The 14,968-nt window shown below is 37.9% G+C and overlaps 1 protein-coding gene across 1 annotated transcript in view; it reads right to left on the bottom strand.

The window, feature by feature from the left end:
- Positions 1–896: 896 nt before the first annotated feature.
- Positions 897–14,968, bottom strand: part of mtmr4 (myotubularin related protein 4) — a 130,292-nt gene continuing 116,220 nt past the window's right edge. The window contains 1 exon segment of the mRNA XM_078422457.1: positions 897–1,295. Coding sequence (XP_078278583.1) covers positions 988–1,295 — 308 coding nt within the window. The 3' untranslated portion in view covers positions 897–987.

Raw genomic sequence — 14,968 nt, 5'->3', positions numbered from 1 at the left:
TGGCGGACGGCGCTCCCTGCCCGTGGGGCTGCGGACCACATCCCGGAGAGAACTGCCCCGGTCTCGACTGTCCCCCCAAGCCGTGGTTTCAGCCGCAGGACTACCCCTGCCCCCACGATGTCTCCACTGTCTTGTGTGCATGCCACATGTGCAGTCAGCAAGTCGTTGGTTCCAGGGGCTTGGAGCTTGTCTACCTAGCATGTAAAGCCTGGGTTCGGTGGATTGCGCGGAGGAAGCCACCAGAAGGTTCAACGGGCAGAAAGACGATCCCAGCAAAGCGTCGTGGAGCGCAAACAGGGCAGAGTGAGATACGCAGGACACTTCTGACCATCCACTGCATCCCGACCTGTCCCCAGCCGTCTCGACTATGTCTTGTTGCTGGGGCCCGATAGGCCAGGACGAGAGAGTGACGACGATCTGCGCAACTCCCCCTCCAAGGCAAGTCATGACTTCAACCTCGGTCAGCATACCGCGGCTGGCGGGGATCCCAATCAGCGGTCGAAATAATAAGATTGAAAGTAAAGTCATGGTCATCTTCGCACCTGAAGGACGATCAACAACAACAGTACATAATAAAGGAAGCTTACCCAAGTGCATAGCAGTACTCCAGAATCAATCCTCTTTTCTCAAATGGAAATTTCAGTTGGCTTTCAGAGCCTCAAAACCCTCTGACTATAAATCTTCTTGAATTCATAAAAACTGAGTATCAGTTGAAAGGGTTTTTTGTTGATTTAACACAATGCCTTGAAATTTACACCTCAATAACATCGATGTTTAAAGAAAACCCAAACCAAAATGAACTCTGCAATTATTGTGATCATAGTTAAACAAACATGAAGCTTAATTTTTTTAAATGTAAACTGTATTACGAACAAAAGCAAATGGAGACATGTAGAAGTCTTTATTTACTCTTGCAACTTTTAGATAGGTGCTCTTGACAAATTTAAGTTTTGAACATTTGACAAAGAATTGGAACTCTAATTCTAACTAACGCACATAGTCATCAATATCCCTGGCAAATTTCCCACGAGAATAATATTCATATTCTCTTTTCTCTCTTTCTTCGTCCACTGCTTTTTTAATTCTTTGCACCTGTCGTTTAACTTTACCATTTGGTTCACCATAATAATTATCAGTATCTTCATCATCATCGTCATCATCTTCATATTCCTCTTTCTCATCACTGAGATCTCTCTTTGCCTTCTCGTAATAATCACCAGTAGGAGTTCCATCTACAGACCTTTTCGTCTTCTCATAATAGTCTTCAATATCTTTTGTGGCCTTCACTTCAAATACTAGGAAACAAAATGTAAAAATACATTATGAATGGTTTATGTATTTCAATACTTAAATGATTACCATATACACAATTCTGAACCTATTTCCAGATATTTTCATAAGTTTTAAATGCTTGTATTTGATTAAGTTCCCCTTTCCCAAAGATGCTTTTTATTTTTGACTATGTACAATTTTACAGATACTTATAATCTACTTCAATATCTGCTTAACTAATTTTGGTGGGTGAGCTTAGATAGTAAATGTTGGTGGGTAGTTATTCAACTGGAGGACACCAAAAGAAACACACATCATCTGACTTTGCATAATTTCCCCGATCCTGACAGAGTTGCCTTAAATTTGCAAATTTCCCTGGTGTGGGACAAATAAAGGAATATATTATTATTATAAATCGTTACATTTTTATTCTCTAAAATTCTGATTGCATTTCTTGTATTTGGAACAAATTGCTTTTGGAAGCGATATTGCTCCATGCAAATTTATGGCACGGAAAGAGCATTCAGCCCACTGAGTCCATGCTGGCCAAGAAATATATTTAGATTATTCCCACTTCATATCCCTGTACATAGTCAGGAATCATAATCAGTCATAGTCACATAGTCATATCCCTGTACATATGTTAAGGATCCAAGTGCAAAAAAACTGAGATTAGACCTTCTGCCTTTACCATCCTTTCAAGCCATGACTTCCAGACCCCCACTACTCTTTGAATGAAAGGAAATCTCTGATTCACTTTAATCCTTTCACCAATTAATTTAAATCTATGCTCTCTAGTTAGTTCAATATCAAATGATAAAGGTCCTTAATCCTCACCTTATCTGGGCCACTCATAATTTAAAAACAAACCCCTCAAACTAACAAGTCTCTCCTCATAACTTGAGATCACTGGCCCAGACAACATTGTGAAGTTTCTCAGCGTGCTCTCTAGTGCCATCTCATCCTTCAAGTAGCGTTTAGTACTAGCTGGTGTTTTATACAATCTTAGCATTACATCTCTGCTCTTGTATTTTATCCTTGGTTCAAAAAGGCAAAAGTCCAATTTGACTGCCATCTGTCCATCCTTCTATATTTGGGGAATTTTAGAACTGAACTCTGGTCTTCTTGGTGTTATCATATTTATTGTGAATTCTTTTGTTTGCCCTCCCTGAATGAACTGCTTCATAATTATCTTGACTGAACTGAATCAGTTCTTTAATATCTTCCCGCAGATGATACTGGAAATGTGGATGGGTTAAAAATTGATAAGAAGGTAGTACAACAGTTCATTGAAATCAAAGATGATAAATAGCTCAGTCCTGATGGAATACACCTTATATTGTAAATCACAGACGCATTGGCCATAATCCTGCAAACATCTGAATGGACAGGGATATATGAAAACAAGGAAAATGCTGACCATTTCCAACTTCTTGAGGGACATTTCTTTGTGAAGGCAGAAATTGAAAATGAAATTCTCCATCATTTTTAATGTCTTTGGTTGATTGACAAAAAGGGCAGTTCATCATCAAGATCTTGGCTGTTGCTTAAAACAGAGGGTCTCCTTGCAGTAGTGAATTTTGCTCTTGTTTATGCTTCTGAATTACCTACAGTAGATATCTCATGGCTCTGTGAAAGCTCTTCCAGGCCAAGATCCTCAGAGTTGAGGCCCCAGTTACTTTCCATCAGTTTCATAGGGCTTGCCACATATTCACATGCCCAAAATCTCTGTCAAGTCAGAACATTAGCAGCAGAGAAAAAACTTCTAGAGTGTGCTCAAAACTTCCTTGAAGAAGTGCAATATCCCCACCGATTCTGAGGAAGCTCTGGCCCAAGGTGGAGGAGTTTCAGAATTATATTTAGAACATCAAGGCTATGCAGCAGGAACATACAGAAGCCTCGTGCAGGTATCAGAAGTTGTGCACGACCTCACAAACTACCCTCCCATGTACCTTCTGCTCAAACTGCAATTTCCGTATTGGCCTCATTAACTACACAGAATCCACCAGAGTAAGACATCATTGAGTTGACTAAGAGGGAGGATAAGTAAAATGGTGCCTAAAGATTGCAGAAAAAGAGTATAAGGATAAACCTACCAACCAAAAGTTAATCAGCTTAACCTCTGTGATTTTAAATTTATACAATAAAGATAAGCAAGGGCAAAACCTGCAATGATTTTCACAAGTATGGATTGATTAGCAAAAGCAAGCATAGATTTGTTAAAGGGAAATTTGAGGTAATAGGGGGTAGATGAGGGACATATGGTTGATGTGATGTATATGGATTTTCAAAAGATATTTAAACACCCTGTATTAAACAGACATTTCTTCAATATTAAAAGCATGGAATAAAAGGTGCAGCAGCAAGGATAAAAATAATGTCTAAATATCAGGAAATAAAGAGAGAAAATTAAAGAACACTGAGAATACATCTCTTCTAATTCTGAAAGCATTACAGGTATATTGTTTTGTACTGTATATATGACGTATATGTGTCGAAGTTTATCAAGTGAAATTTTTATATGTTATGCTGACAATTTTGTTTAGGGTCAGAAGTCAAATATAACGGGTCGCGTGTGTCACCTCACATATAAAAATGTCACTTGATAAACTTTGACATATATAAGTCATATGTACAGTACAAAACAATATACCTGTAATGCTTTCAGAATTAGAAGAGATGTATTCCACAATTTTGCACATTTTTGGCCACACATGTGACCAAGAATGGCCCAGATGCAGAAAATTTGAAATAAAAACAGAAAATGCAGGAAACATTCAACAGAACACGTAGCCACTGGTGAAAAGAGAGATTGCAAAATAAAGTATTTTATATAATTCTTAAAGGAATATCCCTCTGAGATTTGTCTCCATACAGATTATAATTAATCAGGTGATTAATGCAGCACAATCAAGATCCACTCACACCAAAATCACCCTGTACTGCAAAATCAAAGCCACTGCTGAATGTCTAAATATGGGAAATCCGCTGTCAACCATAAGCATTGGTCCTTCAGAACAGGTAATAGGAGCAGAAATAGAGCATATGGCCATTCAAGCCTGCTCTATCAACAATCAAGATCAAGACTGATCTTCCACTTCTACTTCATTTTCCTACCTATATCTTTTAATTCCCTCATTATCCTAACAATGCAGAACAAAATATAAGCTTCATAGTTTTGCATCCTTTTTTGATCAAGCATGGTAGTTTTGAAGATTTCAAGGTTGTTTTCATGACTTACGCTCATAGCATCTGTAAAAGAAAACACCACACCTGGAACAATGCATTTCTGAAATGGACCACTGGATGTCACTACAGGTAAGGAAATGAGATACTGACTCGGAATCTACTGTGAATCAAATCAAATTCTCCTGTCCATATTTTCCAATGGTCTTCCCTAACAAGCGCTAGTCTTCAGTCAATTCAATTCAATTTAATTCAAAGACATCAAGAAGTAATTTGGTGCAGTAGATAGAACAAAAGAGTTGGAGCCTGACACGAAACTTTTGTTCTCCAAGGATTATCCTCCAAAACGACCTGCCTCTTTAGCTATGCTATTCTAGTGCAGATACTAGTACGTCTTATACCAAAGTTGGTTGAAAGTTTCACTGGTATGTCCTGACTATAAAGAGAATGGTCACATCATCTTACTCCTAATTATCAGCAGTGATGGAAAGAGTTGTCATTGGGTGGCACATATTGACACCCTGTTCATTGGGTTTCATCACAAACATGACACCTGATATCGATACAGATTGATCCAAACATACATACAAACTGAATTCCAGGTGAAACAATTACAATTACCCTTAATGTTAAAGCAGCATTTAACTGTTTGGTCCTCATGCCTAGTACAAGAAAGAATGCCAATAATTTAGACCATTTACATGAGTCCTAAAACACCACTGCCAGAATTCCTTATGGTAGCACCCAGAATCCAATAATTTTCAAAAATGTTCTTTAATCAGAATTTTTAAGGTTAAGCTTCATTAATAATTAAAGTATTCATTTCCATTTGCTGTTTATCAAAATGTGGCTTTTTTTCTCTGCATACTTCTAGTCCTGGAGTACGTGCATTACTACAGACAGATCGCTATGCTTTGGCACCAGTATCAATCTGAAGCTGTGTATTCTGCAGTGATTGGCTCTCAGACTCCACAAAGCATGTATAGGCAGAATTTATGTGGCCGATGGAGAACTATCCACTTGTCTCCATGTTAATATTGTTAGTGCCAATGTTATTTAAGAGGTTTGACATCATCCAAGCCAATGCCGTCTTCTTGAATGCATCAGTAGTATATTTTATCTACAAAACCACTGCAGCTCTGCATAAAGGGGCAGTATAGTGCCGCAACAGTAGAATTGCTGCCTCACAGTGCCAGAGACCCGGGTTCAATCCAATCTATGGGTGCTGCCTTTACGGAGTCTGTATGTTCTCCATGTGATCACGTAGGATTTCTCCAGGTGCTCCGGTTTCCTCCCACATTCTAAAGACGTCCAGGTTTGTGGGTTAATTGGCTTCGGTAAGTTGCAAAATTGTCCCTAGTGTGTAGGATTTGTTAGTGTATGAGGTGATTGCTGGTCGGCGTCGACTCGGCGGGCTGAAAGGCCTGGTTCCACACTGTATCCCTGTCTAAGTCTAAACACTATACCTCCACCATCTATAAGCACAAAAAGAGCAGGTGTGTTGGAAAACTATCACTCAAGACCACATTTTCACTATTGCTTCATTATCAATACCTCAAAGTACTAATATTCACCAGTTAGCAGTGTTATTGAATAACTGCAGTGGTTCAAACAGGTAGTCCACTATTTCCACTTTTCTTTATTGTAAATTAGCACTTCTGAAAATTCTCTGAGGCAGTTATTCCGAACAGGTTTTCTTACACAAGATTATTGTGATTGGTAAGTAAGTAGAATAAAATGTTATTCATTTCGTGAATTGACTATTGAACATTTAAAATTTTTGTTTTATATCATCGTACTGGAGAGTCTGTCTGCCTCTGAATCCTTTACTGTACAGTGACATAATTTGTGATATGGAAGAATGACTTCTTTACTTAAGTATCCTTAACAAATGAGAAACTATCATACATAAATAAGTCAGATGGAGCGAGGTCTCTGTTATCAAAATAGATCTATCAAAACATTGCCCTATTACCCTCCCAAATTTAAACAGTAATAGTTAAGTAATATGTATTGCAAATAATTTGATTTTCCGATGAAAGATTTCTAGACAAGAGTAATGAAAAGGGTAAAACAGATTTTAAAATTCTGGCAGTAAAGAGTTAATTTACTTATCCACTGTTCTTTTATTAATTTTCAAAGGAAATACAGATAATTGAAGGGACAGGGAAATAAATTTTGTAGATAATTCTGATTAAGTTGGAACTTACAACCTTACACTCCAACTCCACCTGATGGAGCATTCTCTGTGCTATTTAATGCCAAAGTGCAAACTTTATTATTTTGATTGCCTGTGCTAACACAAATTCTACTTTTTTTTCATTAAATTTCCTTGTTATTCCTCATAATCCACGATATCCAATTTTACTTTTCCAGCTCTTTGAAATGCTCAACTCAATATTTTGCACTAGATATTGCGAAAACTATCAGTTATTTAGAAACGTTTTTTACTTATGAAATTAAAAATCAAATGTCTGCAATGAATTTCCTTGCTTAATGTCTAGAGGCTAAAACAAAAAAAACCAGGATCAATTTTTAACTCTTAGTGGGAAGTGTATGATCATGCTCAAGGGCAAATGGCAGAGAACGTACAAGGCGGCTGGGTGTGTGAAAGCATGATTTTGGAAGACAAACTTGAGGAACACCATCAGCATTTGGGATGCTAGAAGTTGGGATATTGTGGAAAGAAGGATGGGGGGGGTACCAATATTCCCCTGTGGGGTCCCTGTCAATTTTGTCCCATAAGTTGAAAAATTAACAAAAAAACACTCGATATTGTAACCATACTCTCCTTTGCATTATAATGAATGGCATATAAGCACATAAGACAGATAAGAATGAACAATTACTAAAATGGAGAGAGGGGAAACTAATTCTGCAGTCGTAGGAACAAACATATATACATTTATCGGATTTTTAAATTTACTATTATGTGAGCTCGTTCATATGTATGGGTATCCATAAATCAGGCATTTATAACTCAGGGATGGCCTGGGTTCAAATTCTCTAAACCAATAGCAGTAAGTTGTTTTCCACAGCTGTCCAAACATTCTGGCTTGATTGAGACATTTAATTATTTTATGTTTTTAGATGGAACAAGAAAAAAGAAAATAATTAATTTCTACAGAGGAACTTTATTCTAATGTAAAACTAACACACCTCTTATATAACTTAATTGCAACCCAATAAAGCTGATGTGTGAAAGAGGAGTAAAATTACAGGCAATATTTTTGAGAACAGAGCCCTAAATATGCAAAGAAAAAAAATGTACTGGGTAAATACATCCTTCATCTCTTGGTGTCATGTTTAAGCAAAGTCCACAATAGAGAATTATGAAGCCTTTGTAAGCGATTTCGTTTAGGTAAAGGGATAATGATTTACTTGCCTGGTATAGGTGTTTTGAAGAATATTGTGCTTCATTAAACATGTCATATTCTTTATCGCAGATGGACGCCGGACCCCAGCCTGAGAAAGCAGGCAGTTAAGTTTGATGATCTCACCAACTGGTTTCCCATAATCCCTTGGTTTGTTCATGCACCAATCTCGAACTTTTCTGCAGCAGTTCAATTAGTGATCTAGAAACCAGACAAAATAATCTAGGAAGGAAGATATTAGGCCAACCAGAAGAAAGAAAATTGTAGGGAAGGGTGGAGAGGGCTTATTTTGATTGATGACCAGCAGCATCTTTAAAAATGGCATACTATGGTGATGGATTCTTTATTTTATGTTGGTGCTTCACTAATTCTGTTGCATTCTTTGTAGAAGCTGATGCAAGAAATCATAAAGGAACAATAAATGCTCTTGGGTAAGGAGCGAAGATAATTTAGATGCTAGTGAAATACACCGAGCAACATCTTCTGGCCCAATCACACATCTAGTTCCTCCAAACCCGCACTTGGTTTGCATAAAACAAACCTTTAGCATGTCAGACTATTTGAAAAGTAAAATTTTCAAAGCAAACTTTTAACACCCTAGCTGTAATTAAGTCATTCTGAAGAGACGTAGAAATTAAGGATTTCAAGATATGAATGAAACAAACTCATGAGGTGCCTGCTAGTTAAAAATGCGATAAATATATTTGATAAAATGCTGTCTGAACTGATAACAGCAGCTCCCACACGCAATCATCATGAAAAGGGCAGCAGGTGCTGAGGGACATTGCCATCTCCAGGTTACCCTTCACTTCACAGCTCTCTGACTAGATCCTGAAACATATCACCGCTCCTACATTGTCGTTGGGACCAAATTCTGGATTTCCACAGAACAGTACCGTGGAAGCATTTTCACAATATGGGCTGCAACAATTCAAGAAGGTTGTTCATGCACCATTTTCTAAAGATCAGTTAGGGACATGCAACAAGTACTGGTCTGTTTCATGAAAGAATAAAAAATAAATGACTAGGAATGAGTTGGAAATTGGCTTAAAACATTTTTGTAATTCATTGAAGTGATGTGGGCTTTGCAGGATTTTGACCCAGAGATGGTGAAGAAACAACAGTATATTTCCAAGTCACGATGGTGTGAGGCTTGGACGACAACTTTGAGGTGGTGGTGTTCCTACGCTCTTGCTGTCCTTAACGTTCGACCTGGCAGAAGATGTGGGTTTGAAAGGGAATCTCGATAAGTTGCTGCAGATGGTACAAACCGCTGCTATTGTACGTAGGTGGTGGTGAGTGAGTGAATGGTTGTGGATGGGGGTGTCGATGAAGTGCGCTGCTATGTCCTGTATGGTGTTGAGCTCTTGAGTGCTGTTGAAGCTGCATTTATCCAGCTAAGTGGGGAGTATTTCATCACGTTCCTGCTTTAGCTTTAAAAATGGTGGACAGTCTTTAGGGAGTTAGGAGGCAAGTTTCTTGGTGCAGGATTCCTAGCCTCTGATCTGCTCTTGTAGCCACATTGTGTAAATGACTACACCAATTCAGTTTCTGAACAATGGTAATCCCCAGGATACTCATAGTAGGGGATTCAGTCATTGTTACATCTTTGAATGATAATGGGCAATAACAGGACCTTCTCATGTTGGATATCATCATTGCATTGTTTGGCACAAATGTTACTTGCCACCTCCCAGTCAAGCCTGGATATTGTCCTAGACTTGCTACATTTGCATGTGGATTGCTTCAATTTCTGAGGAGTTGCAAATGATGCTGAACATTGTGCAACATCCCTTCTTCTGATCTTCTGATTGAAGCAAGGATACTGATGAAGCAGCTGAAGGTAATTGGACCTAGGACACTAGATGTCCTAGGCTGTCAGAGGGAGAAGTCAGGAGAATAGGGTTAGGAGGGAGACATAGATCAGCCATGATTGAATGGTGGAGTAAACTTGAAAGGATGAATGGCCTAATTCTGCTCGTATCTCTTATGATCTTATGACTATCCAGACTAACTTCCGCCTAGCTGTCCTGTGACTGAGATAGACCACCAACCACCACAACATCTTCCTATGTGCTGGGTATGATTCCAACCATCTTAAAAGGGTCATCCTTTAAACTGGAATTTGTGTTTTTTTTCCAATTTCAGTTTAGCTAGGGCTCCTAGAGACTATACACAATCAAATGACAATCCTGTACTTAGGTGAAGATAGAACCATACCCATTTCTTTGATCTCCACATTGAGACATTTGAAATATTTCATAATGATTTATTTGGCAGTTTACTCTAAAGACCATTTGTTAAGCTAGTGACCTAGTCAGTACTTTCCCATTGCAACCTCTTATGAAATTGGCAATTGTGTCTTAAAAAAGAAACATGACTCTTGGCAAAGGAAAAAAAAGATCCTGATAGGTAACAATGGTGTGAATGCCCACGCTAATTGCAAATGAGCAACCACATTACAAAAGGTTATCACTGTGCCCCAAAAATGGACAAAATGCACTCTGATTTCCAACCCATCATTTCAGTGAGATTTTAAAGCTGAAGTTCAGATTTCATTCAGAATTTATTTAAAATCTCAGCAGTGAAAAGATGTAACAGTAATGTGGAAAACTTTAATGTAACATAGATTAACAGTCATGTCTTCCCGTCAAAAATTAAAAGATTTGGGAATTGGAATTAAAATCTTATAATAATGTTCATTGTGCCATTTTTTGACTTGTTTTGAATTCAATGATTATTAGACAGGATGACTCTTTTAAGATGGTTTTGCAAAATATAATTTAAATATGTAATTAAGTGCAGGTCAGCATGCATTCCTTTATTTCAGCAGGAAAAAGCAGAGATAATTTATGTGGGTGCAGAGGTGGTTTACGGAAGTATAACTACACCGAATTAAATTAATGAATAAGGAAATAATGGTAGTCATTAGAAGCACTATGGTTTTGTTTTTATTTTTTATTCTTGATGGAATAGAGCAATTCGACATAAACTAACTGGTGAAAAACATACACTTAAAAAAGATAATTCAAATCAGGACTAGGTATTATCAATGAACACATCACATTTGAGGGACACTTCAATTACTTTAAATCTTTTTATGTTATCCACTCGAGAAATGTGATGCCTGGCATGGACAATGGATGAATGATAAGACATGGTCCTGTCATGAAATAAGGCACTACAAAATTCAAGGCATTATTCTTCCATTTACAGGGAACAATTTCCTGAATAGAAAACTACCAAGTCAGCCATTGGGACTAAAGGAATGCCAGATACTTTACATAATCTCATAAGCCCAGTCATGGCCTCCAATAAGCTCTGTCTTGGTATAACTCATTTAAGTGGTACACTAACAAAATATAGAAACCTTTTCAGACAGGGTGGCTTTTACCCTCTAATAAACATTCACTAGTTTGACCCCTAATAATGTGATGGATGACAGTGACTGCTTGAGAATGTAAAAATCATTCAAAATATCAGAATAACTTGAACTGACTAATGGGAAGCTTTAGTGCAGAACACTGATAATCTCCTTAATAAGGCAATCAATGGCACATTTTACTGAGTTGAAATGACGTAGAAGATGGGAAGTTGAACAATACAAACTCTTTGTATTTGACCATGAGGGTAATCCCAGATGTGTGAAAGCCTCTAATTAAAGGCACAGAAAGAAAAGATAGTAGGAAATTGCACATAGCACGTATTTTAAAAGTGCAGAAATAACACTGGAGATCCATATAAGATTTCATGCACCTTGTGAGCTGTGTTTCGAATAAACAGCCAGCCTCCAGAGTGCTGCAGAGCAGACCATCAAAGAATACAATTTGAAAATGCCTTTCCCCATGAACCAAAGATGGTTCCATAAGACCACAAGACATAGGAGCAAATTTAGACCATTTGGCCCATCGAGTCTGCTCCGCCATTTGATAATGGCTGATCTATTTTTGCCTCTCAACCTCATTCTCCTGCCTTTTCTCCATAACCTCTGATGCCCTTACTAATAAAGAGCCTATTAATCTCCACTTTTAAAATACCTAATGACTTAGCCTCTACCACCGTATGTGGCAATGAATTCCACAGATTCACTGCCCTGTAGCTAATTAAATTCTTCCTCATCTTCATTCTAATGGAATGTCCTTTTATTCTGAGGTTGTGACCTCTGGTCCTAGATTCTCCCACTACTGGAAACATCTTTTCCACACCCACTCTTTCTAGGCCTGTCATTATTCAATAAGTTTCAATGAGATCCCTCCTCATTCTCCTAAACTCCACTTGTACATCTGCAAAGTCACTTTATGGCCAAGATTCACAAAGCAATGCTAAAAGTTGCACTTTTATTGATAGCACTATCATTGCATGCATGTTTCATTCTGGGAAAAACATCACCCATGGTAAAGCAAATCCTGATAGTCCTGGGTCATATTCCAGAATGCCATAAGGCAAATCAGAAACAGTTACTTCTGTGTTCCACTGTATGTTAACGGACCTTTCAAACAAATAGCTTTCTTTTCTTTTGTGCTATGCAATTCAAATTTTAGGCTCTTGAATCTAGTTCATATAGTGCCAGGTTGTTTTTACAGAAGGTACTATGTTTCAGGGGGATAGAGGGCAGGGAAGAAAGATAGAGATAGATACAGAAACATACATATGGTCATCAAGGGATTGGTCTTTGGTCTTATATGAGATTACAAAGCATTTGTCAGGGTATTTAGAACATGTCAATCTCAGAAAAGGCAGCTAGTATGTGATTGACTATTTTTGTTATATTATTAATGAGAAATTTCACAGCTTCCAAATGGCTCAAAGCTTCAAACCATTGATAGAGGGAAGTTGACTTGTTATTATTCATTCAGTGGACATGAAGTTAGAGTAAATTTGCACTCTTGGGATTTTATGGGGAGAGATTTCTTAGATATCTATGGAAACTTTAATATTTAGATATCTCAGAGAACTTGCACTTCATTTTGAATAATTTTTTGAAGAAAAATTGAATTAAAACTTATCAACTGCAAGATGCTCTTCAGTCGTGATAATAGTTTGAAAGCTAGAGAAATTCGAGAAAGATGTGTCATTTCCAACCAACATCAATATGAAAGCATGATTGCACAGCACTTGCCTATAATGATGAAACTACAGCTGACAAATTTCACAAAACAATTATGTGCAAGGGTGGGGAGGAAGTTATGGGGGAGTGAACTTTCTCTGCAAGAGACAAAGACTGGCAAAATAAAACATTTATGACACCTATTTATGGTGTAATCAAACTCTTCAACTGCCTTCTGTCTCTGGTGGGGTCCAGCATCCATCTACTGCAAAGAATAGGACAGGATTAGTGAGGCACCAATATGAATATCAAAGATGGCAGTGATGGTGGGATAGAGGATCTTCTGTTGAAATATATCTGAAAGTTCCTGAATGGTTTTAAATGTTTTACCACAGTTTTAACATTTAGGTGCTGCAAAAAACTGGATATGGCCAGTGGGATCAAAATATTGTAACCCACATGATATTTTACAAGTAACAAACATCTGCCTGTTAACAATTTGAAAAGTACATTATTCATATATATTAGATACAAATTAAACTGTTCAAATAATAAAATATCTGTAACGGAATAAAATTAAGTAATGTTTGTAACCAATGGTTGCCATAATGCTTGACTCATTTATTAATCTACAGGTTGTTACTAAGATATTTTTTAAATCCTAGAAATTAAAGTGAAAAAGAATCCACGAACAAATACTGCTTTGCAAGTCCCTCTTATTTTATCTAAGACTGTAGTTTTCACGAAACAAATTGCAATATCCAATGGTACCCTGCTCTTCTTCTGATAATGCCTGACCTCACCAGCTTTTGATTTGGAAAATTTTCCCAATCCCAACTCGGAGCAAGTTATAACTTGAAAGCTATCAGAAGTCCTTCAATGTTAATTTCTTATTCTAATTATTTAGGACTCCCCCCCCCACCCAATTTTATTTAATATTTCTAAATTAAAATAGAGTACAAATAAACTTGTGAAGCAGAATATGAAGATAATAATTATTAAATTGTTACAGTAACTTTAGAGAAGTTCCTAATGTGAAGCTCTCTAAACACACAACATAGTTTCTGTTTCTTCAATATTGGGACCATACATATTAATTGAGTTATTCTTCTTTAAATCAAATAAACATAGCACAAAAAGTAAGGAAATTTGTGTTTGGTAGATTATTTCTTTGTTGTAACAATGCTTCTTGGCAATAAATCTTATACCGTTGGAAAGCCTGTTTATTTCCCTTTTAAATGGTGCCACATTTGTAAGGAACATGCATTTGTGGGATGAGCAGCAGAGCTGAGTATGTGGGTTGCGCCCATGAAAAATCTGCCAAATCTTCTCTGCCAATGCCAAACAGCTTATTCTGCCATAGACTCTTGTTCGGTGTTGTTTGGTGGATTGGATGATTGAAGTCTGAAGAAACAAGACATATTGGCAATTTAACAATTTATTCATTTAATAAACAGGAGCCTCAGTAGCGTGTGGAAGAACCATACACAGCCACAACAGCCTGGCACCTCCTCCTCATGCTGGTCACCAGCCTGGTCACACACTGTTGTGGGATGGCATCCCATTCTTCAACCAGCATTTGTCGCAAGTCAGCCAAAGTGGTTGTGTTGGTCACTCTGGCATGAACACCATGCCCAAGCTGATCCCACAAGTGTTCAATGGGGTTGAGGTCAGGACTGCTGGCAGGCCATTCCATCCTCTCCACTCCCAAATTCTGGAGGTAGTCTCTGAGAAACCCTGCTCTGTGGGGGCGAGCATTGTCATCTTGGAGGATAGAGTTCGGTCCCAGACTGTGGAGATATGGGATTGCCACTGGTTGCAGAATCTCATCTCGATATCTCTCTGCATTGAGATTGCCTCCAATGATGACAAGCCTCGTTTTTCCAGTGAGGGGGATGCCGCCCCACACCATCACACTGCCTCCACCAAAAGATGTTACTCTATCGGTGCAGCAATCAGCATAGAGCTCAAAACAAGAGTCAATAGCAACAGCAGAATAAGCTGTTTGGCATTGGCAGAGAAGATTTGGCAAATTTTTCATGGGCGCAACCCATATACTCAGCTCTGCTGCTCATCCCACAAATGCATG

This window comes from Rhinoraja longicauda, chromosome 26 (assembly GCF_053455715.1).
Source record: "Rhinoraja longicauda isolate Sanriku21f chromosome 26, sRhiLon1.1, whole genome shotgun sequence".
NCBI lineage: Eukaryota > Metazoa > Chordata > Chondrichthyes > Rajiformes > Arhynchobatidae > Rhinoraja > Rhinoraja longicauda.
This window is presented reverse-complemented; position numbering and strand designations above follow the sequence as displayed.